General features: G+C 38.9%; 1 protein-coding gene across 4 annotated transcripts in view; it reads left to right on the top strand.

The window, feature by feature from the left end:
- The window catches only part of LOC100924512 (solute carrier family 15 member 2-like), a 49,055-nt gene that overhangs the window by 4,820 nt on the left and 21,511 nt on the right, over positions 1–22,724 (top strand). For all 4 annotated transcript variants that reach the window (XM_031943777.1, XM_031943776.1, XM_031943775.1 and 1 more), the window contains exons 3-11: positions 5,520–5,625; positions 8,525–8,614; positions 9,038–9,137; positions 11,293–11,383; positions 12,072–12,146; positions 16,059–16,141; positions 16,586–16,672; positions 17,291–17,380; positions 21,613–21,657. In XM_031943777.1, coding sequence (XP_031799637.1) covers positions 5,520–5,625; positions 8,525–8,614; positions 9,038–9,137; positions 11,293–11,383; positions 12,072–12,146; positions 16,059–16,141; positions 16,586–16,672; positions 17,291–17,380; positions 21,613–21,657 — 767 coding nt within the window. The remainder of the gene's footprint in view (positions 1–5,519; positions 5,626–8,524; positions 8,615–9,037; positions 9,138–11,292; positions 11,384–12,071; positions 12,147–16,058; positions 16,142–16,585; positions 16,673–17,290; positions 17,381–21,612; positions 21,658–22,724) is intronic.

Below are 22,724 nucleotides of genomic sequence, written 5' to 3'. Positions count from 1 at the left end.
GAGAAACTCAGAATTCTTGGCTCAGTAAGAAAACAGATGAAATTCAGTTTTATGCTAATAATAAAAATCCAAAATGCTTTTATGATGCCTTGAAGGCTATTATGGGCCAAAGACCTATGGTGCCTCTCAACCCCATTGATTAATGATAAGGACAGATTGAGATATGGGTTTTCAATCTCTCTCTAGCCTAACTTCCACTTTGGAATGCCATTTGGTTCCTCTGGTGTGGCAAAGCTGCTGGTGCTGATTTTATTCCAGCACATGTGTCTTAGCAAACTGGAGGGAGGTGTGCTGCATGAATTTTTTTTTTGGCCACAGGATTATGAACTCGATGCAGCCTCTGAAGTTGAGTTGCAACAAAATATGGATCAGTTCTGTGCTCATTTTGGCTAACATCACCAAGAAAACAGAGATTCCCGCCATTCAGCACCACATCATTCATACGTGGAACTGTCAGTTACAGCAAGTGGAAAAATAGTGAATATTGTGGATAAATTCACATTGGCAATATATTTTTCAGGGATATATACATACATGGTGAGGTGGGTGCCTGAATGATTAAAGTTAGCTCAGTGTTTAAGTATGTAAGAGAAGTGTACCAAACTCAAGTCTGCAGAGCTGTTGTGCTGATTTTATTGTTGTATGCTTGTGAAACCTGGACGGTTACCATATGAGGAAACAGAATCACATCCATCTGAATTGCCTTAGGAAGATTCTGATGATCACCTGGCAGGAGGCACCAGACACTAAGGCTCTCTCTCAAGCTAACCATTCTAACTCTACTGCAGAGTGCAACTCCAGTGGATTAGCCAAGTTGTTCAAATGCCAAACAAGCTTGCCAAAAAGTGTCTTATGGAGAACGCAAGTGCTCACCTGGAGGTCAGAAGCAGCAATTAACAAGGATGCTCTTAAGGTGTCTCTGAAGAACTTTGGAATCAATTGTGTGACACAGGAGGTACTGGCAAAGGACCACCCAGCATCGAAGAAGGGGCTGTGCTCTGTGAGTGAAAGAGAATTGAAATAGCTCCAAAGAAACATTTAGAGGCAAAAAGTTAGAGGCAACACATCACTCCAAATGTCCATATGGACTATTTGTGCCCTATTTGTAGGGATAAAACCTTCTGAAGTCATATTGATCTGATTAGCCACAGGTGAATACATACCTTTTCTCCAATTAGAGATGCCATTTTGGTTTTCTTTGAGAAATAAAGCCATCCAACCGTTGGCCCATCCACCCTTTGAAAAAATTGTATCCTTATCCTTTCTTTTGTCTCTAAAAACAGCCAAATCACAAAAACAAAACAAAATAAAAAAACCCTTCTATGTTGTCCTTAGTTCTCCGTGCCAAACAACTTATTCTGAAAAAAATCATCCTAATATTTTCATAAGGACTATGCCATGCTCTTGTGTTCTTTTTGTTATCCTTGTTATATCTGTAGATTTATTAAAAAAAAAAAAATCTTATCTGATTGTTGAGTCCCTTGTACATTCACAAGCTTTTTTCCCCCCACAAATTCCATTATTATTTCTCATTGAAACAGTTCTTTTGTGTCTTCAAAATTACACTCAAGCATCTCTCATCCCTATTTGGCTGACTTTTCTTAAATTTTTACTTTTTAGCATCTCAGCTACATTTCTTATGAATCTTTTGAAATCTACTTTTCCAAAATCTTAAGTAGGGCATGTGAGACTCTCCTCCCATTATCGACTCTTAAGATAGAATGGTTCCTGCCCTCTAGGGTTTTCATAATTCTTACTGAAAGATCAAAATTAACATTACTTCCATTTTCTACTGTTATTGCTTCTACAATTTAATGGATTTTATGCTGTATTGATTTTTACATTTGAGTCCCCATGCTCAACGCCACCTCTTTATGTCTTTATGAAATGAGCTCAGGAATTTATGTTTTAAGTTCTAATTATGGGGTGAGGGGGTTAACTGTTCTCTACCATTCCTTCAGCTCTTGGGAAAATATCAAGACAATCTGGTATTATCATTGTCCAGAAGCTAGCTTTAAAGAGATAGTTTGTTCCTTAATTGTTCTTGCAATCTCCTTAACTATCCTTTCTAGGTATTAGGGAGTCTGCTAACTTACATCATTGAACAAGATCTTCAATATTCAGATGGATCCCATAAATCAATCAGCATTCCTTAATGATAAAGGGGAATGATTAGTAGTCCCATGTGGGTATTAGCCCACTTGACTTGATGTAACCCATAATGTCCCCATCCCCATGATGCTGTCTGTGCTGTAACCAGTCTCATTTTCTTCCTCCCTACCCAACTCTATTCTTTATTCTTTGTTTTTAAAAACTAAAAAGCCTTCTTATCTCCCTAGCAAGGCCTTTATTTGCTCGGGAAGCTAAGAACCTGCTTATTCAAAATTTTGTATTTTATCAATAAATGTGTTCAGATCTTTGTGTCTTATTTTATCTTGATTTCAATCACAGCCCCACCTAGTAACCAGGCCTTCTCTTTTTTGTGATAATGAATTCCAGAATAGAATTTCCCCTTGTTGGCTTCTCCATATTGGATAGAATTATCACTATGCAAATCAAGAGGTGATTAGATGCTCTGCTTTTGACAGAAAAATCCAGTAACTGTCTAGATAATTGAAGTCCCCCATCACCATTATAATATCCCTTTCTCCTCAGCATTATACATTTACATTCTCCATCATCTTGATATTTCCCCTCTTGGATCCCCTTCCCCCCAATGATAACTCTATTCTCTTTCCTTTAGGAAGATATTTTCCCTTATGACTTGGAGTGTGAAGAGGCGTTCTCTTGAGCCCCTTTTTCCTCTAGGAAAAAGATCAGCTTACAGTTGAAATCCAGACAACAATCACTCAACCGTAGCAGAAATGCAAACATTATGCCCTCTATTCAAATACCTACATTCCCCCTCTTCTGCAAAAGTTGAGCTTTTCAGCCTTGTTTCTTTGAACTAATTGTTGGTATTTATGCTTTAATCTTAGGCATTTAGGTAGTTCTGTTATAAAACACTGAGCCTGAAGTCAAAAAGACATGAATTCAAATTCAACCTTAGATACTAATTGGCAAGTCACTTCACCCTGTGTGCCTCAGTTTCTTCATCTGTCAAATGAGCTAGAAAAGAAAATGCCAAATCACTCCAATATCTTTGCCAAGAAAACCCCAAATTGGGTCACAATGAGTCAGCTGAAACAACAACAACATGTCTCAACCTTAAGCACTTTTATAGCCAATTACTTTTTCTTCATGAATTAAGAACCTTGCTTATTTTTTTTTCCTTTTGGTCAACAATGCCAGAAAAATCATACTTATCTCTCCTTCAAGCTTACGCTGACTTTTGTCTGTTTCAGTAATTTGACCCAACTATTATTTTATTTACTTATTTTATCCATATTATTTATCATTTGATTAACCCTTCAATTACTCTATTTACCTTTTCTTAATTAACTTGACTTACCAACTACCTTATCTAATTTTTTTATAGTTTGCCTTTCATCTATTCCATATAGTATGTATTTCCTAGTTATTCACATGTTTCTCCCAAGAACAGAGATTGTGTTTTGCCTTTCTTTATATCCTAGTATAAATTCAAAGTGCTAGTATAGCCTAGCACTTCCTTAGTTCCTTCCTAGTATAGCACTGGGCACATAGAAGCCCTTTATAAATGCTTGATGATTTGACTCGACCTTTTCCTGATTCAGCTTTGTTCTCCCAAGCTGGTTCCCCTCAGTCCTTTTTCCTTCTACGGCTGAGGAAAGGTAAGGAAGGTGTTTTGGGCAGAGCTTCTGAATCCTGGAGGGTTCTTTTTTTTTTTTTTTTTAATTGATAATTTAATTTAATTTTTTTCTCTTTTTTAAAATTTTATTTATTTAAATAACATTTTATTGACAGAACCCATGCCAGGGTAATTTTTTACAACATTATCCCTTGCACTCACTTCTGTTCCGATTTTTGCCCTCCCTCCCTCCACCCCCTCCCCTAGATGGCAAGCAGTCCTATATATGTTGAATATGTCTAGTATATCCTAGATACAATGTATGTGTGCAGATCCAAACAGTTTTCTTGTTGCACAGGGAGAATTGGATTCAGAAGGTAGAAATAACCCAGGAAGAAAAACAAAAATGCAAGCAGTTTACATTCATTTCCTAGTGTTCTTTCTTTGGGTGTAGCTGCTTCTGTCCATCATTGATCAATTGAAACTGAGTTAGGTCTCTTTGTCAAAGAAATCCACTTCCATCAGAATACATCCTCATACAATATCGTTGTTGACATATATAATGATCTCCTGGTTCTGCTCATTTAACTCAGCATCAGTTCGTGTAAGTCTCTCCAAGCCTCTCTGTATTCATCCTGCTGGTCATTTCTTACAGAACAATAATATTCCTGGAGGGTTCTTAACCCAAAGCCGTGTCCCAGCCAGAAGGAAGCATACTTTCAGTCCCACTCCACCCCATCACAAACACAAATGCACTTTCTACCTCACATATGTGGACAGAGGACAGAGAGCTTCAGCAGCATCTCCACAGCAGGGGAGAGGGTTCCCTCAGGGGGTCCCAGAAAGAAGTCTGAGAGTTGGCTTGTATTCCTGATGGGGAAGCATGGAGATTGGTAGAAGAGGGATCCTGAGACGTCTTTATTACCTAAAATCCAAGCATCTCTGCTTCGAGAGAAATTTCAAGGGACAGAGAAGCATCCTGCTTCCTTTCCAGGATCATTCTTGCTTAAAAATTTATAGTAGTCATGAGACAATGACAAAGTGAGATAAAAATAAGAACTATAAAATTGAGGTTTAGGGTTTTCATCCAACGGCTAAATAGGAATGTTAATATTACAAGGCATGTCCTTGGAAAGCAAGCTTTCCTGAAAAGCCAAGGATGGGATCCAGGTTTAACAAAACTGGGAAGTACTTTAATTATCAAAGGGATGTTTCCCTAATTTTAGTTTCAGAAAATCCCTGTATCTCCCTTAACTGAATTGAGTTTTTAAGTGGAACATTGATTAGTTCATTCATTCAAGTGACATGAAGGATCTTGGACCAAGACAGTGAAATAATGTTATCTAATGTTAGAATCTATTCTAAATTTAATAGATATTTAAAAGGGATTTTTAAAAAGTCTTTTGTAGACTTCCACACACTCTTTTCCCCCACAGACAGTGACTGTGGCTCCCTTGATGTTAAACACATATCGACTCCATGGACAAAACCCCACACAATAGAATCCAAAACCTTTCTACCCTCTTTGCATTGCTCCTTTAGGTCAAAGCTTCTTACACTGTGGTTCTCAATTCCATATGGGGTGGTATTACAAAATTAGGGTTTATTATCAGTAAATGGTGGATTTGTACCTGTTCTATAGTCCTTTATACCCAGGGGCATGTAACTAGGGAGAAAAATTTCTACCTGGGAAAAAATGTTAAGAAGCCCTGCTTTAGGCTGTCTCTCAGCAGCATTCAGTACCTCAGCCTTCTCTCCCTGTCTTTCTTCTAAGAGTAGCTGGTTCCCTATCTTACTGCTTTCCACTTAGACCGCCTCGTCAATGAAAATTACCTGCAACAAATTTTCGAAGGTGCTATGATCGTCCTGGCTTTCACTGGCGCTACCTTCACAGACTCCTGGCTTGGAAAATACAAGTAAGAAACACATTTTCTTCTTTTCCCAGCATAGGTGAGGGGAAGGGATCTAGAACTAGTCTCTTGAGGAAGACTTTGCTTAGGATTTTTGGCGTACTATCCTTGTGTATTTTAGCATTCAGCCTCTGTGTTCCCCATCTCCCATTGCTGTAAGGATCAAACAGTAGCTCGTGTGTGTGTCTGTATTTGTGCATATTTGTGTGTGTGTTAGAATTTTAGCCTAAAGAATTGTACAAATTTAAGATTTATTGTGACTATCACTCTTAGATCCATATCTGAAGCTGCCATTGCCCATCTTCCTGTGTTTATGAATCTGATTGATGCCCAGGTGAAATCCTCTGTGTGTGGCTATGTGTGTGTGTGTGTGGGGGGGGTACGTTTTTATAATGCATTCTGCGCATGTTTGTCTGTGAACCTCGTATGTATGTCCATGCTTTCACATTTCTTCTGTTTGCTTGTTTTTTGCAAGTTTCTTATGCTTAAGCCTATGGTTGCATGATTCTCGGGGTGATAAAACTGAGACGATGGGAAGATTTTTATTGAAACAGCTACTATGAAGGAACTAAGGAATCAGTAACAGATGAAGCTGTTCTTTCCATCTCTGTATCTGTGAGCCTTGGTGTATGTGAATAAGAGACTCCATTGGTTTGTTATGCACCTCTTTAATTTTTGGTGCGAGTATGTGAGCCTCTACGTCTGAGAACTATATGCATGTTGGTGCTGTGTGAGTTTATCTTTCTCTCATGTTTTTAGATTGTTGTAAGGGATTCTATGGATGTCTGGGAACTTTTCCAGGTACTTGTCTGGATGTATATCTATAAGCCTCTGTGTGTGTGTAAACCAAGAACACTAACGAGAAAGCCTTGATCTTCCAGTCGAATCAGGATTCCTTCCGAGGCGAGGATGTTTAAAAGGACAAAAACTAGGAGTGGGCGAAGAACCATATAGAAAGATGGCGAGTTGGCAAAATACGGGGCTTCTGTTGGACCCAGGGGAGCCACGACCAAGATAATAAAATTATGGATTGGGCAGGTCCCTCGTAGGCATCATTTCATAGATGAGGGGAAGGAGACCCAGAGCAGGAGATGACCAAAGCCGCCGACATACCCTTGGTAAACAGTCACAATCCAGTGCTGGCTCTGTGGTTGTGAGGGAACAGCCACTGAGCAAGGAGGTGATGTGGTCACTTTAGAAGTCATTAAAGAAGGGAGAGCAAGCAGGAGGATATTGCAGTGGTCCAGATGGGAGGCAAGGTGGATGTCAACCTTCCAGAGCAAGGTTTGGAATCCCATCACGCCGATCTCCCCACCCCTGTCACCCTCAGCCTATAATCTCATTTTTTTACTAATCCCCTTCACCAGGCTGAGCTGTCCGTCCCAACTTTTGCCAACACCTCTCCTGACTTCTACTTTGGAATCACCATCTCAAACTGGCTGCCATTAAGCATTGCTAATTCAACTCATTATTATTCTCTCTACTTCCAAATTTTCCTCCTGCTGCACACCATCTTCCCAATCACCCAGCCCCTTGGTGTCGACCCTGACCCTTATTCTCATTGACCCCACATATCCACTGTCACCAAGTCTGATTTTACCTTCACAACAGTCTATGTCTCCTTAACTCTACTCACTCAGCCTCCCTCCTAGTATGCAGGCTCTCCCACTTGGGCCATTGTAATAATCTATTGTCTCCCTGCCTTAATAAACTTTCTCCCCTCTCCAATCCATCCTCCATTCAACTGCCAAAGTGGTCGTTCTAAAGTGATCCCCTTCCTCAATAAATAGCGGTGGCTCCCCTTTACCTCGAGGATCAAATATAAAGCCCTCTTTAAAAATAAAAATAAATAAATAAATAAAAAAGCCCTTTCCTCCCTTTGCAGTCTTTTTACACTTTACTCCTCTTTCCACATATTTTGTGATCCATTCTCATTTGCCTTTCTCTGTATCCCCTCTGCTTTCCTCTCTCCCTCTTCAGGCTAGATGTCTCCTGCTTTTCCTTTCTTTCTGAGGAAGAGAGGAGCTGAGCTTCCAGACTCAGTCCCAGGGCTATGCCCAGGGATAAACCCTTATTAGTGAATGCCCAATACAGAAAAATGTATCACCCCTTGTTAGAAAGAATTCTTGATGAGGTCTGTGTTGAATTAGAGGGCTTCCATTTAGAGATTCCATTAATTCTGGAATTCACTACTTTGTTGCTGTCCAAAAGAAAAGACTAACCATAAGAGAACTGGATCCAGCTCCTTTGTCGTGAAAACACTTAAACAGGAGTAGCAGAAATCAGAGCTTGTTGGCAAAATATTTTATCAAATAATGAGAGTTGAATACTAATCTCATTAGTTATGAGAATTGAATAATACTTTGATAACATTGCATATTCTCGAATAATAACATTGAATATAATTCTTGAATATTGAATTCATACAATATAGAATATTAATATTCTTGAATAATAATATTGAATAATGATAACAATAAAGCACGTGGGAATATCACAAGGCACACACATTACCCCCATTGCCCTATCTGCTACTGGAGAAGGTCTAAGGATTCTCTCGGTGATCCTGAAGAAGATGAACTTACACATGCCAAAATTCTTGTTCAGTTGGGAAAAGCAGTCAGAATCACATATTAGGTGTATGAGATTAAATATAAAAGAATGAGAGCAGAGTAGTTCTCGTCCTCGGGCTATGTTTATCAATTCTATTTTTAAAATGACACCTCTGAGATAAAAGTGATAACACTGCCAACTTTCACTTTTAGCAGAAGAGGGTTGGGCTTGTTTTGTTTGGCTCTTTCTCCCTTTGTCTTTTTCTTTCTTTTGTCATCCCTCTTAATCTATAATGCTCAGGAGTCACTCTTCTGGATTCCCTTGGGGTCTTAATGAGTCTCTTTCCTTCCAGTGCCCTCATCGGAAGCATCATATTCCTAATATTTACCCAGATCACAATCATTGTGAAAGAAAGCCTGATAAAAGACTTTTACATTTCTTGGTGAGTCATCCTCCTTCACCTGTTATCCCAAAAACACATGCCTTATGGCCACACACAGGTCTGTGGGAAGTTGAAGGGCAAATTCTAGGCTTTGCTCTTCAGTAGCTGGGAAAAGAGAGAGAGAGCAGGGAGCAGAACCTCAGCCTGTCTCTCTCTCTCTCTGTCTCTCTGTCTCTCTCTCTCTCTCTCTCTCTCTCTCTCTCTGTCTCTCTCTGTCTGTCTGTCTCTCTCTCTCTCTCTGTATGTCTTTCTCTGTTTCTGTCTTCCCCCCCCCCCCTTCTCTCTCCATCTGCGAAAGTGGGGAATTCTTCAGTGCTAGGATCTCCATGTCTGTTAAGTCTATGGGGAAAGATGTTTGTCCACAGCAAAGATGCTTATAGATGTGCTCATCAATAAGTTCCTTTGTCCCCTTTTTCTCTCTAGGATCTTTGACATTTTTGGTTTATTCTTTCTGTCTTTGGCCTTTTGTATCCAGATGTCCTGTGAGTATTGTTTAGCTGGGGACCAGTTTCCATTGTACCAGGTACGTGTGCAGAGTAGCTGGTTGTTTCCCACTTATTCCTCCCCCCTGTCCTCCTCCAGGGACCACAGAATCAGAGAACTCCACATGGAAGGGACCTACCTTACATATAAGGGAACTGAAGCCATGATGCTTAAGTTATTTGCCCAAAGTCAGACAGCCAGTAAATGACAGAATTAAGATTCGAACACAGGTCCTCTGACTCCACATTCACTGTTTATTCTTTAACTCTGTAACAGGCTACCATTTACTTCCAGGAAATACAAATAACATTCAGTCTCAAGGCTTTTTTTTAAGCAATTAGGGCTAAATGAATTACTCGGGGTCACACAACTAGTCTGAAGTCATATTTGAACTCTGTTCTACTTGACTTCAGGACCAGTATTCTATCCTCTATACCCCCTACCTGCTTCTAATCTGAGAGGTTTTTTCAAGTATTTAAAAAAAAATTTTGTCATCTGGGCTTGATGTGGGGTCTATATTTATTATGTTGTTTTGAATTTGCTCTTTTAATAATTAGAAACCCGTTGTCAATTCTGAATAGAAAATGTTTTCCCTTTGACTAGTATTCCTCTGGCCCCCAGTCCACATCTAGATAGTCTCCCCCAATAGGATGAATATGCTCAGAAAATGCCAACTTTGTAAATAATCTAACTATAATTTATAATATTTATAATTTTCCCTTGTCCACTTAGGTCATATGTCCCTTCTTACTTTGAACTTGTTTAGGGCAAGATCTACATCTTATTTAAATTTTTTATCTCCCATCACCACCCAGCACAGAACTCTGCACAAGATAGGTGATCTGTAAATGCATTTGGGCAAATGACCCAAACCGAGTTAAATTAGTTTGAGTCAAACAGAACGATAGAGGGAATTCAGTTGAAAAATACACACATACATCATACACTTTCAACCCGTATAAAGGAGTTTCAAAGAAGGGAAAGTGACTGAATGATGATTGGCAGCAAAGCAAATAAAAGACAATGAGAAGCAAAGAACATGCTATGGAACTAAGGGTACCAATAAATAAGCAAAGATGCAGGATGGGATGGGAGGAGGAAAAGATTAGGACAACGTCCATGGATGGACCTAGAATTCTCATTTTTTTCAAAGACATAATCAGCATAGAATTTACTGACTTTGACCATACAAAGACTCATGCATTACCCTCCTTCCTCTTCCACAAAGTTTCTTCAACTCTTACCATTTTATGACTTTCTATCAGATGTTCAAGAGTGGGGTCAGAGAAGACTTCCCTGTGGAGATGTGAGATAAACAAATTTTAGCCAATAGAACAAAAAAAAACTTGGAAAAGTTAGCTTAGGACAATTCAGAATCCCAGAATCTTTTGAGTTAGAGTAGAGCTTAAAAGTCATGGAGTCGAGCCAAAAGTAAAGAGTAACTCATTCTGCAATTACTGATCGTTGAATTAGAGTTGTGGGGGGAATCCATAGTAATGATGGGAGAGGGAATTAATAATCCCTCCCATCTATATTTCCTGATCATTTATTTAGATCGCTTTAGAAATTTAGATTTAGAAATCTATTTATTTAGAAAATCGATGTAGAAATAAGCGATTTTCTGCCCTAGGTTCAAGTACTGAGTATGAGCATCACTATGCCAGTAATATTCATAGACTTAGAAAAGATGTAATGGCTTCTTGCCTCTACGGAATACCACATTGGTGGGAGGAAAAACAATATTTGCATCAGATTAAATTCTGAAATTTAAATTAAAGATTTCTGAAATTTAAAGATACTATAGGCAATGCAGCCAAGGAAAAGGCCATGGATTCATTCCCTAGTAGATAAGGGTCAAAGGAAATAAGCACTTTACAAAAGAGGACCAAATACTCCAAATCACTCATACTCATAATTTGGAGATTTCTTCACATGTCCTCCAAATTAGCAAAGATGTGGGAGGTAGAAGGGCAAATTCTAGCTTTTGCTCTTCAGCAGCCAGGAAAAGAGAGTGAGCAGGGAGCCAGGATCTCTGCCTCAAATATGAAGGCAGAAAAAGGTTGGCAGGTTTGTGAGACACATGAATACCCTGGTTGGGCTGTGAATTTGTCTTAACATTCTGAAAACAGATAAAAATGACTAAAAATTTAGTGCTCTCTAGTGTCATGGAACATGATTTATTTTATCAATTTCAGGTAAAGGAAAGGAAGAAGATATTCTCCTCCTTGTACCTGTCTACAACCTTTGGGATCCTCTTTGCTGACATCTTCGCCCACTTGATTTGGGGTTAGTGATTATTCTGGGGATTGTAGAAGTTGGGCAGAGGTCACAGTGTACCACAATATAGAATTTCAAGAAATCTTCAAGTTCTCACAAAATGTGTTTTTCTTGGTATTCTGTGGGATGTTGGGAGGTGGTTAAAAACCTGATCTTTCTTAGCTCCACTTCGCTTTGTAGCTGTGGCTTCATTTATACTGGTGATCCAGGACCCATTCTTTTGTGCTTGTTGTAGTTCTGGGAGGTAAAGACCATAAGCATCCCGACTGCTCGGTCTTCCTCCTCCTCTTTTGCCTCTAAGGATGCAGAGGAAAGAGAGAGGCGGTTCAAAGTGCCAGTGGCGAATCTTTGGACCCAGCAAGGATGAAAGTCGAGTCATGTGCCTTTCAGAAGTGCTTGGCTTGGTCCTACTCCACAAAGGATAGGCAGTCTCTCCCCTCCCGCACTCCTTTGTCCTTAACTCCGGACACTGATGATGTGGACAGGACAGGACAGTGGGGAACGAATGCCTCCCTTATCTATCCCCTCCTGCCAGGAGCTTCTCTTAAAAGGCTTGTTTCTTGAGCACTCGGGTGGTGTTTTGGGAGTGAAGTAGTCCTTCCAGAAAAGGGGGGACAAGCCCCCCAGCCCTGTGAGTAATGGGGTAACAAAGGGGAGGGTGAGCTCTGGGTAATCTGCCATCTCTTCTGTTCCACAGTAAGCAAGTGGTTCTCCAAAAGCTACTCCCTGTTACTCAGTGGCATCCTAATGGGCACTATGAGTCTTATCTTAGGTAAGCTGCCCCGGCGTCAGGGGGAGGGTGGAGAATGGAGAGGAGAAACTGCTCCGGTAGCAGCCGGGGCCAGGAGGGGACCAAACTCCCAGTGCAGTCCACATCTATCTGACATCTGCCTCTGGGTAGTTAAGGTTCTCTCTGCATTTGGCCACAGTCAGATAACCTCGTACCAGGTAAGAATATTAATACTACTAATAACGATGGCTAGTATTTATACCGCACTTGTTATGTACTTTACAAATATCATGATCTCATTTTACCCTCATAAAAACCCTGAGATGTAGGTGCTACTATTGTGACACTTAAAACTGTTTATGGAGGAGGAAACTGAGGCAGACAGAGATGAAGTTGCCCAGAATCACTCAGCTAATAAGTTTCTGAGGCTAGATTTGAACTTGGGTCTTGCTAACTCCAAGAAGAGCATTCTATCCATGTTTTTCCTAGTAAATTTATTTATTTTTTAATACACATTGTTTTACGAATCATGTTGGGAGAGAAAAATCAGAGCAAAGGAGGAGAACCATGGGGGAGATTAGAAAAACAGAAAAAAGAAGTGAATATATAGCATGTGTTGATTGACATTCAGTCGTCTTAGTTCTTTTTCTGGGTGCAGATGGCATTTTCTGTCCAAAGTCTATTGGGATTGCTTTGGAGCTTTCTATCCATTGTACCACATAGCTGCCTTGAAGGACTCCTTAAAGCCATCAAACCTGGTCATCTGGAGGCATTTGATTATCCAGGAAAGCTCCTCAAAATGTCTTCATTCTCTCCTCCAGTAATCATCTTCTCTGCTCCTTCAAGGACACTCCTCTCCCAAGAAAACCTACTGTTTTGTCTTGGACTTGCATGTAGCTCAGTAGAGAGCTTAGGACTCTTAAATCCTTGAAACCACTAAAACATCACTCCCAAGCTCAGTTCCTCTCCTCAGTCTGCCCAGAATCTATGACCCCTGAGCAATAAGCCTGGATCCTCTGGTATGGCTGTGGAACTCCTCCCTCTCCTCCCTCTCCCTGTGCTATAAAAATGCTCTTGGCAAGACCCTGTTCCCAGTATCCCCAGATTTCTCCATCTATCTCCTGATGCTGACCTGGGCTGTAAAAAATGATCCACTCTGATTTTTTTCTTGGATTTCTCCATCAGGATTTGGTTTGGTGCATTGTTTTAGATTTTGGTGGAGGAGGTATTAGTGAGAACTCAGTTGTTCTTGCTGCTCCTAAACTATCATCTTGGTTCATCCCAATTCCAGCAGACTATTTTATAACAATGTGAAAAACATGAATAGAGAATACTATATTAATTTCCCTGGATGAAAATAGAAAATGTCCATTCATACTAATGATATATGTGTCCCAGCACAAATTCTGATAGAAATGAAAGTAAAAAGGAACAATTTCATTTTATCCAGTATTGAACTTACTGATGACCAATCACTTAAAAGGGAACTTTTAAAACTGGGACTTGTGAGTACAATGGGAATATTATTAAGTTTTAATATTGACAGAGAATGAATATGAGAAATCATTACCAACAAATTTAAGGGGACCTGGAATGAGCTGTAAGTTTAAATTGTTTCAGAATTGTAATGTATCTGTTGAGTCTAGTCAATTCAACAAGCATTTGTTAAGTGCTTCTTATTATGATATACCAGGCACTGTGACAAATGCTAGGATTACAACAAATGGCACACACACACAAAATAGTCCCTGCTGCCAAGAAGCATGTGGTCCAGTGATGGAGAAAACAGACAAAGAACTATGTGCAAACAAAATAACATAAAATGATCATTGAATCCTTCAGAACTGATGAGATCAAGTGAAATAGAGCGTTATTTATTAGTTGTCGTCCTTCTTAGATGAGGATATGGCATCAGGAAGATACCCTGTGACTTACAAATGGATTGGAGTTGAGTGAGAGAGGACGGTGCAAAGTCACCAGCCTTAATCTCTCCTCTGGAGCCATCTAGATCCAGTGGCAAGACATAGACCAGGATGATTGCCGGTGGCCCCAGACATAATGGGATACCTTGGCCTTTTTTTTTTAAGCTAAGTTCTTTTCCAGGTCTCAGTTTACTGAGGCAACATCCATTCAGTAATTAAAACTACAAAAGAAATGAGGTACAGAATGGCCGCTTTTATCTAGTCAAAAAAAAATTAATCTGGGAAGGAAAAACCCTCAAGGTTTCTGGCCAAAACAGAAACAACTGCCATATATACGCACTCTGAGCCATCAGGGCACGAGCACTGACCAAGTGAGGCTTGGGCTGGGGCCCGTGGTTGGCCAATCCAGGAGAGCCAGAGTGATTTGGGTTTAAAGTATAGTCCTTGAGAAATCTAGCCTGTAAACTTCAAGATATCAGGCAGGGTTTCAGTGATCAAAATTTATATTCCTTTGGATAGAGACCCATAGGTAAGGATATGATTCTTTATGTGGACAGAGGGAGAAAAGGGGGGAGAGAAAAAAAGAGAGGCAGAGGAAGGGAAGGGAAGGGAAGGAAAGGGAAGGGAAGGGAAAGGGGAAGGGAAAGGGAAAGAGAAAGGGAAAGGGAAAGAAGGAAGGTGAGGGAAGGGAAAGGGGAAGGGAAAGGGAAAGGGAAAGGAAAAGGGAAAGGGAAAGGGAAAGAAGGAAGGTGAAGGAAGGAAGGTGAAGGAAGGAAGGGAGGGAGGGAGGGAGGGAAAGGAAGGAAGGGAGGAAGGAAAAGAAGGGAAAGGAGAAAAGGAAAGGAAAAGGAAAGGAAAGGAAAAAGGAAAGGAAAAGGAAAGGAAAAAGGAAAGGAAAAATGAAAGGACCGCATAGCTCAATTGGAACTGTCCAATAGGGTTCCCAGTAGGGCAGCTCTTACTCCCAAGTTGTTTGTTCTCAAAGAGCACCACAACATCAGAAAAGGGATGCCATAACTTGCAAATGAGTTGTATTTAAGTACAGGAGGGCTCTGCAAAGTCACCAGCCTCATTCTCTCCTCCAGACCCATGTGGGTCCAGTGGTCAGATATAGATTTTTTTTTTTTAGAAGGCAATCCAAGTTAAGGGAAAAAAAAAAAAAAAAAGCTTAGAATCGTAATGAACTCATCACATCTTGACTGATTCATGATTTTGTATGTTTGTATACCAATTCTTATTGGTCTCATCTGTTAATTAATCAAACCATTGGGATCTGTTAATCATAGACTAAAGATTTGGTTGAGGAATTTATTATCTAATATTTGGTGAACTATGTCTAATTTTCTGAGACAGGAAGACGAAGAAACTTTTAATGTGTTTTGTTCTGTATGCATTCGTTTTTTATCTGGTTAAAGATCATGAAAATGGATCTATTTTTGTTTATCCTTGCTTATCACTACAGAGTGTTTGCCAATTTGTGACTGATTTTTCCCATTTGGAAGGAGATAAGTTTCTCCTAACAGCCTTTTGTTACTGTACTTAGAGAAAATGGTTAAGTGTTTCTAGAAATCTAAATTTAAAATTATTTTCCTCTCAACATTCTGAGGATTTATTGTTCAATTCAGCATTGTTAAACACTCTGCACTCAGTGAAGGCAGCAAAAGAAAATGGAAAGACATGGTTTCTCTCTTAGAACAGTTTCCAATCTCATAGAAAAGGCAAAGAAAACTCATTAAACAAGATATATGGAAGAACAAGGAGGCAGTTTATACTGAAGGACCAAACGAATAACCAATATGGCAATACTATAAGTGATTGGAGTCTACACATCCTTTACAAACTACCTCTGATAGAAATCCAAGATTATATTAGAGCAGGGTTTCTTCAGGAAAAGTGTTTTGTTCTGTTGTTTGGGGTTTGTTTTTTGTTTTGTTTTTATGTAGAGACTTAAAGCTTGTTAAGTGATGTGATCACAATATATCTGTGTAGGCATGTGGAGCTAAAATCTTGGAATGCTCTGTGTTATTTCCAGTGACGATCTTATGGTGTAAGAAATTTTTCTTCATAGAACATCCCAAAGGGAGTGCCCTATTGGAAATTTTCAAGTGTATCCTGGTGAGTGTCATTTATTTATGTCTACATCTAACCATGTGAATAGACACGAGCCTCTGGCTTCCCAAAGTCTGCCATTCTTAGTCAGGATCTGAATCTGGGATAAAGAGTTAGATTCTTCAAGCCCTGGGAACTGGACTTTCTCTGTCCAAAAGATAGTTGAAGATTCTTTTCTTTTCCAGTCCCTTTCATCATCCCAGCTCTTTCCTCTCTCTTCTCTCCTTCTGTCTGTGTTTCTATCTCTCTCTTTCTGGAGTATGATGAAATGGAGTAAAAAAAACAATGATAAATACTGAGCATGTATTGTGGCAGGAAAAATATAACAAAAAATCTGGAAGAGCTCAGGACATAGTCTAGTTTGTGTGAAGAAAGGAGATGGGTTTGGGTGTGTATAAAGTGGGTTTTCTTGAGTTCACTGTCTTGACATTTTCCAATGTACTCCTATAGTTTGCAATGAAAAATAAGCTAATTCACTGTTCTTGGAAGACGCCTAAGAGAGATCATTGGCTAGATTGGGCATCAGAAAAGTACTCGGTAAGTGGAAGTTTACCTCAAACTGACCCAGTAAGAGAAAAAACATGGAGACAGGGATAGAAATTACTACCCCATTGTACATTTATGGGCTCTGGATAAGAATATTCCACTTTGGGGGAAACTTATCTATCCTTCCATTTGCCTACCTTTTTACTCGTTGTTCATTCCATTCTGTCCATTCTCTAAATTTTGTCCTTTTCCTCTTTTACTTACCTTTCTACTTTCTTTCCAACTCTAAGCCTATCAATTTCTCTAAATCTCTACCTATTCCCAGTCTCCTTCAATAAACCCATCCCCTTATTTATTTCTATCTCCCTTTCCAGGCCCACCCTACAATTCCCTCATGAATTTATTTCTCACTTACCTGCCCGTTGTTGCATCCTACAGTTCTCTCCTGATCAATCTATCCATCTTCCTATCCCCATCCATCCTCATCCCTTATATCTTATTCCATTCATCTTTCCTTCCATAATAATAATAATGTTGATGATAATTTCTGCCTAAGTCCCCCAAGCCAATGGTCTTTCCCTTTCATTTATTTATCCATCCCTCTATTAATGTTTGCCCTTCCTCCCTCAATGTCTGAATCCCTATTCACCTGTCCTCTGTTCCCTCCAGGAGAATAATATTAAGGCAGTGAAGCTTTTCTTTCGGCTGTTGCTCTTCATCTTACCCTTTCCGATTTTCTGGGCCTTGGTTAATAAACAGGTAGGAGACTCTACAAGTGAAGCCGTTCTTGAGGGGTTGATGGGAATGAGGTTGAAAAATAGATAGATGTCAGTGTAGGGACCCATAAGGGCAGAAGGGGAAGGGAGGAAACCAGTGGTAAGGGTTGGGAGAGGAAGTGGGGTGAGTTTTATGTATTTATGGAGCCCCTAACATGTGTGCAGCACAGTGGTGAAAGAGACAAAAAGTCTTTGACCTCAGGGAGCATGTAGCTTGGTCCAAAGATAATACATATTATTTTCTTCATCAAGCTCATGTTCTTGTTGGAACATAAGCTACAACCCTGCCCTCATGGACCCTAAAGTAGAAAGTAAAAATACATTTAAAAGAAGCATCTAGTTCCATTAATTTAGAGTTGAAAGAGATTAACTTACATGTGGGGTATCAGGGAAGAACTCATAATGCTGACATCAAAACTAGGACTTAAAAGTATGGTTAGGAATTTGACAAGCAGATATGGAGACTGCAGAGGTTGCACTAAAGGAAGGGAACAGCATGAACAAAAGCAGAGAAGCTTGGTGAACATCAATTAGTTGAGATTTGATTTATTCAGGGGTCCTCAAACTACGACCCACGGGCCAGATGCAGCAGCTGAGGTCGTTTATCCCCCTCACCCAGGGCTATGAAGTTTCTTTATTTAAAGGCCCATAAAACAAAGTTTTTGTTTTTACTATAGTCAGGCCCTCCAACAGTCTGAGGGACAGTGAACTGGCCCCCTATTTAAAAAGTTTGAGGACCCCTGTATTAAGTAATAGGCAGCCTTCAAAACTTTTTGAGCAAGGGGGGAGGAGATGCTATGGCAAGACCAGAGCTATGCTTTACAAAATATATCTGGCAAAAAAAAAAAAGAAAGAAAGAAAGAAAGAAAGAAAGAAAGAATGCATTAAGAGTGCAGAGAAACTGAAAAGTGGGGAAAGTAGTTGAGAATTTTTTTAATAGCCTCAGTGACAGTCAAGGCCCTGAACCAACATGGTAGAAATGGAAATATGGAAGGAGGGAATGGATTTAAGAAATATTACAAAGCAAGAAAGGCTGGAACAACTTTTGGACTGAAATGAACAGCCAATAAATGGCTAAAGGGTACTTGATAAAGGATATCCAATGTAAGTAAAATGACAATAAGAGAATATGTAGCTGCCTTTGATAAATTTAAGTCATCTTCCCAGAAGATTGAAATCCTAGGGTTCTGAAAAAATTGGCAAATGTGAGGAACAAATGAATTACTGAAAGGAAAAAGTCCCACAGGATTGGAGAAGGGAAAAGTTGAGAAGACAGAAGGAAAGAGACAGAGGTTTTCAAAGGATTATTCAACAAGTCTTTAAGAAGTATCTAAGTGCCAAGCACTTAGGAGGCACAGGGGATACAAAGAGAGAAATGAAACAAGCCCTGCCTTCAGAGAGCTTGCTTTCCATCAAAGACATTTCATGGGAGACTGAAGCTTGACTAAGAACCCTGGCACTCTATAACGTATTTTGAAAGAGACAGTATCACATGATCAACAGATCATAAAGAGATGGCATGGAAAATTTCATTCAGAATTAGCCATATGCTGGTTCAATATTAGGAAAACTATCATTATAATTGGCCATATTAATAACCAAATTAACAAAAACCATATGATCATCTCCAACAGATGCAGAAAAAGCATGTGATAAAATCCAACATCCATTCCTATTAAAAACATTTGAGAGTATAGGAATAAATGGACTTTTCCTTAAAATAATCAGTAGCATCTATTTAAAACCATCAGTAAGCATCATATGTAATGGGGACAAACTGCAACCATTCCCAATAAGATCAGGAATGAAACAAGGTTGCCCACTATCACCATTACTATTCAATATTGTATTAGAAATGCTAGCTTTGGCAATAAGAGCTGAGAAAGAGATTAAAGGAATAAGAATAGGTAATTAGGAAACCAAATTATCACTCTTTGCTGACAATATGATGGTATACTTAGAGAATCCCAGAGATTCTTCTAAAAAGTTATTAGAAACAATCCACAACTTTAGCAACTTTAAAGTTGCAGGATACAAAATAAACCCACAAAAGTCATCAGCATTCTTATATATCACTAACAAAATCCAACAGTTTGAGTTACAAAGAGAAATTCCATTTAAAGTAACTACTGATTATATAGAATATTTAGGAATCTATTGGCCAAGGGAAAATCAGAAACTTTATGAGCAAAACTACAAAACACTTTCCACACAAATTAAGTCTGATCTAACCAACTGGAAAAATATTAAATGCTCTTGGATTGGGCGAGCAAATTTAATAAAGATGACAATACTATCTAAACTAATCTATTTATTTAGCGCTATACCAATTAGACTCCCAGAATTAGCCATATGAGAGAAGCCTTATTTCTTCTCTTGACAGAGGATAACTACTAGACTCAACTCAAGGAACGCTTTTGATGCAGTTTCTCTCAATTTTGGAAAATCATTCAGTTTTTCCTGCTTTTCTTGGGAACAGGATGGAGAGTTGTAGATTAGACCAGAAGGCAGAAAAGTTATAGGTGGCCCAATTTTAGCTGCCTGTTTTTGTATAACCTGTGAGCTAAGAATAGTTTTTACATGATTAAATAAAGTTTTATTGTTTTTTTTCAATGTTGGTTGATTGATGGTTGTCCTTTGATCTGGAAGAGGACCAAAACGACAATACTATGTCAGAGTCAAGTTACAGTGTGTCCAACTATCTGGCTGATCAGACCAAAAAGCATTCTTAGCTTGTGAGTTTTACAACAAAAAAAAAAAAAATCAGCACCCAGCAAGTGTTGACTCCTTGAGCCAGATAATAAGTATGACTAGAAGGTTGGTTTCAAGGCTGATTAACTGGACTCAAGAGATAAACATTAATGGTTCCATTTGTTTAGAAGTAGATCATCTCAGTACACTTTAATAGTGACACGGATACAGTCATAGATGACTTATTTATCAAATCTGCAAATGGCATGACGTGGGGAGGAGAGTAAATCAATCCTGTTAGCTCACTGAGCTCAGTTTAATTGAATTAGCAAGGGACCAAAAGCATTTTCACAAATACAAGATGGAGAAGGAAAGGCTATAGTTTTTAGGAGACTACAATGATAAACCAACGATACCCATCAGATTCCAGTTTCATTAGGGAAGTCAGAGTTCTACTTTACTTTACCCTCATCAGATTTCATTTGAAGGATTGTATTCAGTTATGTGGCTCATATTTTATAGAGGGTCTTAATAAATTGGAAGGTAAAATGGAAAATAATTTCATAATAGGTTGGAAAATAATTAGAATGGTGAAGGTTAAGATCATACCATATCTGAATAAGTTGAAGTTTATGAGGGCGGACATTGAGCCTGGGTAAGAGAAGACTTGAGGGAGACACAACAGCTGTCACCAGGTACAAGATACATACAAAATATGCTAGTACAGTGGTAAGACTTTGGGACACCCTATATTTGAAGGTCTAACATATGGAAGAGGGATTATTAGACTTGTTCTGCTTGGGCATAATGGGTAGAATTGAGAGCATTGGGTGGAAATTAAAGGGAGAAACAAATTTGGATTTGAAATAAGGAAAAAGTTTATAACAAAAAAGTGAAATTGGAGATTGTAGATTCTTCTTCACTGGAGAGTTTCAAGTAAAAAAAAAAAAAAAAAAAGACCACCATTCACAAATTCACCATTCACAGCTTCATGAGATAGAGTGGAACCAAGAGTAAATCAGGCCTGTTCTTTTATACCCTTTGTATATTGCCCATCTCCTTTCATATCAAGATGAAATCAGATTAAAATATATAACAGAGATAATCTCAGAAGTGGACAATTCAGTTCAATAATTCAATAAATATTAAGCAAACAAACAAAAGTAGTAAGTGGTTGGAACTCAGGAAAAGAGTTGGTTTCTTGGTCTCCGGGTTAATTCTTTTATAATGAAAGTCATCAAGAGCGGAAAGTACCAGCCAGTTCTGAGCTAAGGGCTACAACTATGGTCAGACAAAGTGGTCACAAGTTCCACAAGCCCACCAGAGCTCCTACTTCAAAGGGATTCTTGTGTGTGGGCTCCAAAATCCCTTCTGACTCTGAGATTCTGGAATTGTGGAATTGTATATGAGAAGGCAAGGAGAGGCAAAAGTCAGTGATGAATTTGAGATCTCCAGCATGGAAAATAGGGGGATCTGATGGTTCTTAAAGGGCACATGATAATTATACCTCTTTTTATCCCTCAGGAAAGAAAATGGGATTACCAAGCAATTCAGATGAGCCATATTTTGGTTAGTACTTCTCTTTTCCCCCCTTTCTTTGTTGTGTGTTTTCATTTTTTACCCTGTCACTGCCACCATCACACTCTTGTCTCCATTGATTCCCCCTTCAATACTAACATAAGAGGATCACTCCCAATAGGTAAGAATTCTCGACCACTCCTTGAAGGGATCTCATAAATAGAATGTATTCCATGGGGTCCTCAGATTGTTGTATTTTATGTGTATGTTTGTGTCCAGATTTGTGTAAGCCTTTGTCCTAGTGATCCTGATCACAATTATTCCAGGATAGCAGATTTCCCAGTGGTTAGTAGAAGAACTAGATTTCTAAAATTGAGCCATTACTTGTCAGCTGAATTTCGGAACTGTTTAGAGACAAATAATCCTTGGCAGTTATAGGACAAAATGAGAATCAATAAATAGAATCAATAAAAAATGATACCAAACAATTTAATTTTCTGTTTGCAATTCATCATTCATAATATGTTGCAGCCCTTTTAATAGCCATCATGCATCTCTCCAGTTTTTTGATGGGGGCAGGAAGCAAGACTTGATTCTTTAGAGGTTGTAATCTTTCATGATTCAAAGGAAGAGCACTCTTGTTTACAAAGATTAATATTTTCTGACTAAAGCAATTTTTAGGCTTAAAATCTCATTATGGCAATTGATTTACATTGGTTAAAGTTCTGTACAAAATTGTTATAATCAGTGTTGGTATTCTTTTTTCCATTTTCCATTTGGGACCATCAATGACTACGTAAATAGACCAGTTTGGAGTTGTTTTAATTGCAAAAACACATTTTTTTTCATTTTATTATTTCTTCTAGTTCTGTATTAACTTTGATCTCTTAATAGTTCAATAGTCAGACTGCACAATTTAGTACAGTGAATTGAACTTGCAATCAGGAAGAATAGCATTCATATCCCACCTCAGATACTTACTACCGATGTGATTCTCTCAGCCTGTTTCTTTACCTGTAAAATGGGAATAAATAATAGTCCCTACCTCATGGAATTGTTGTAGTGATCAGATAGTTTATGCATGAAGCATTTTGTAGACCTTAAAACACCAAATCAAT

Source organism: Sarcophilus harrisii, chromosome 6 (genome assembly GCF_902635505.1).
Source record: "Sarcophilus harrisii chromosome 6, mSarHar1.11, whole genome shotgun sequence".
Lineage (NCBI taxonomy): Eukaryota > Metazoa > Chordata > Mammalia > Dasyuromorphia > Dasyuridae > Sarcophilus > Sarcophilus harrisii.
Note: the sequence above shows the minus strand (reverse complement) of the source record. Positions and strands in the feature narration are given on the sequence as shown.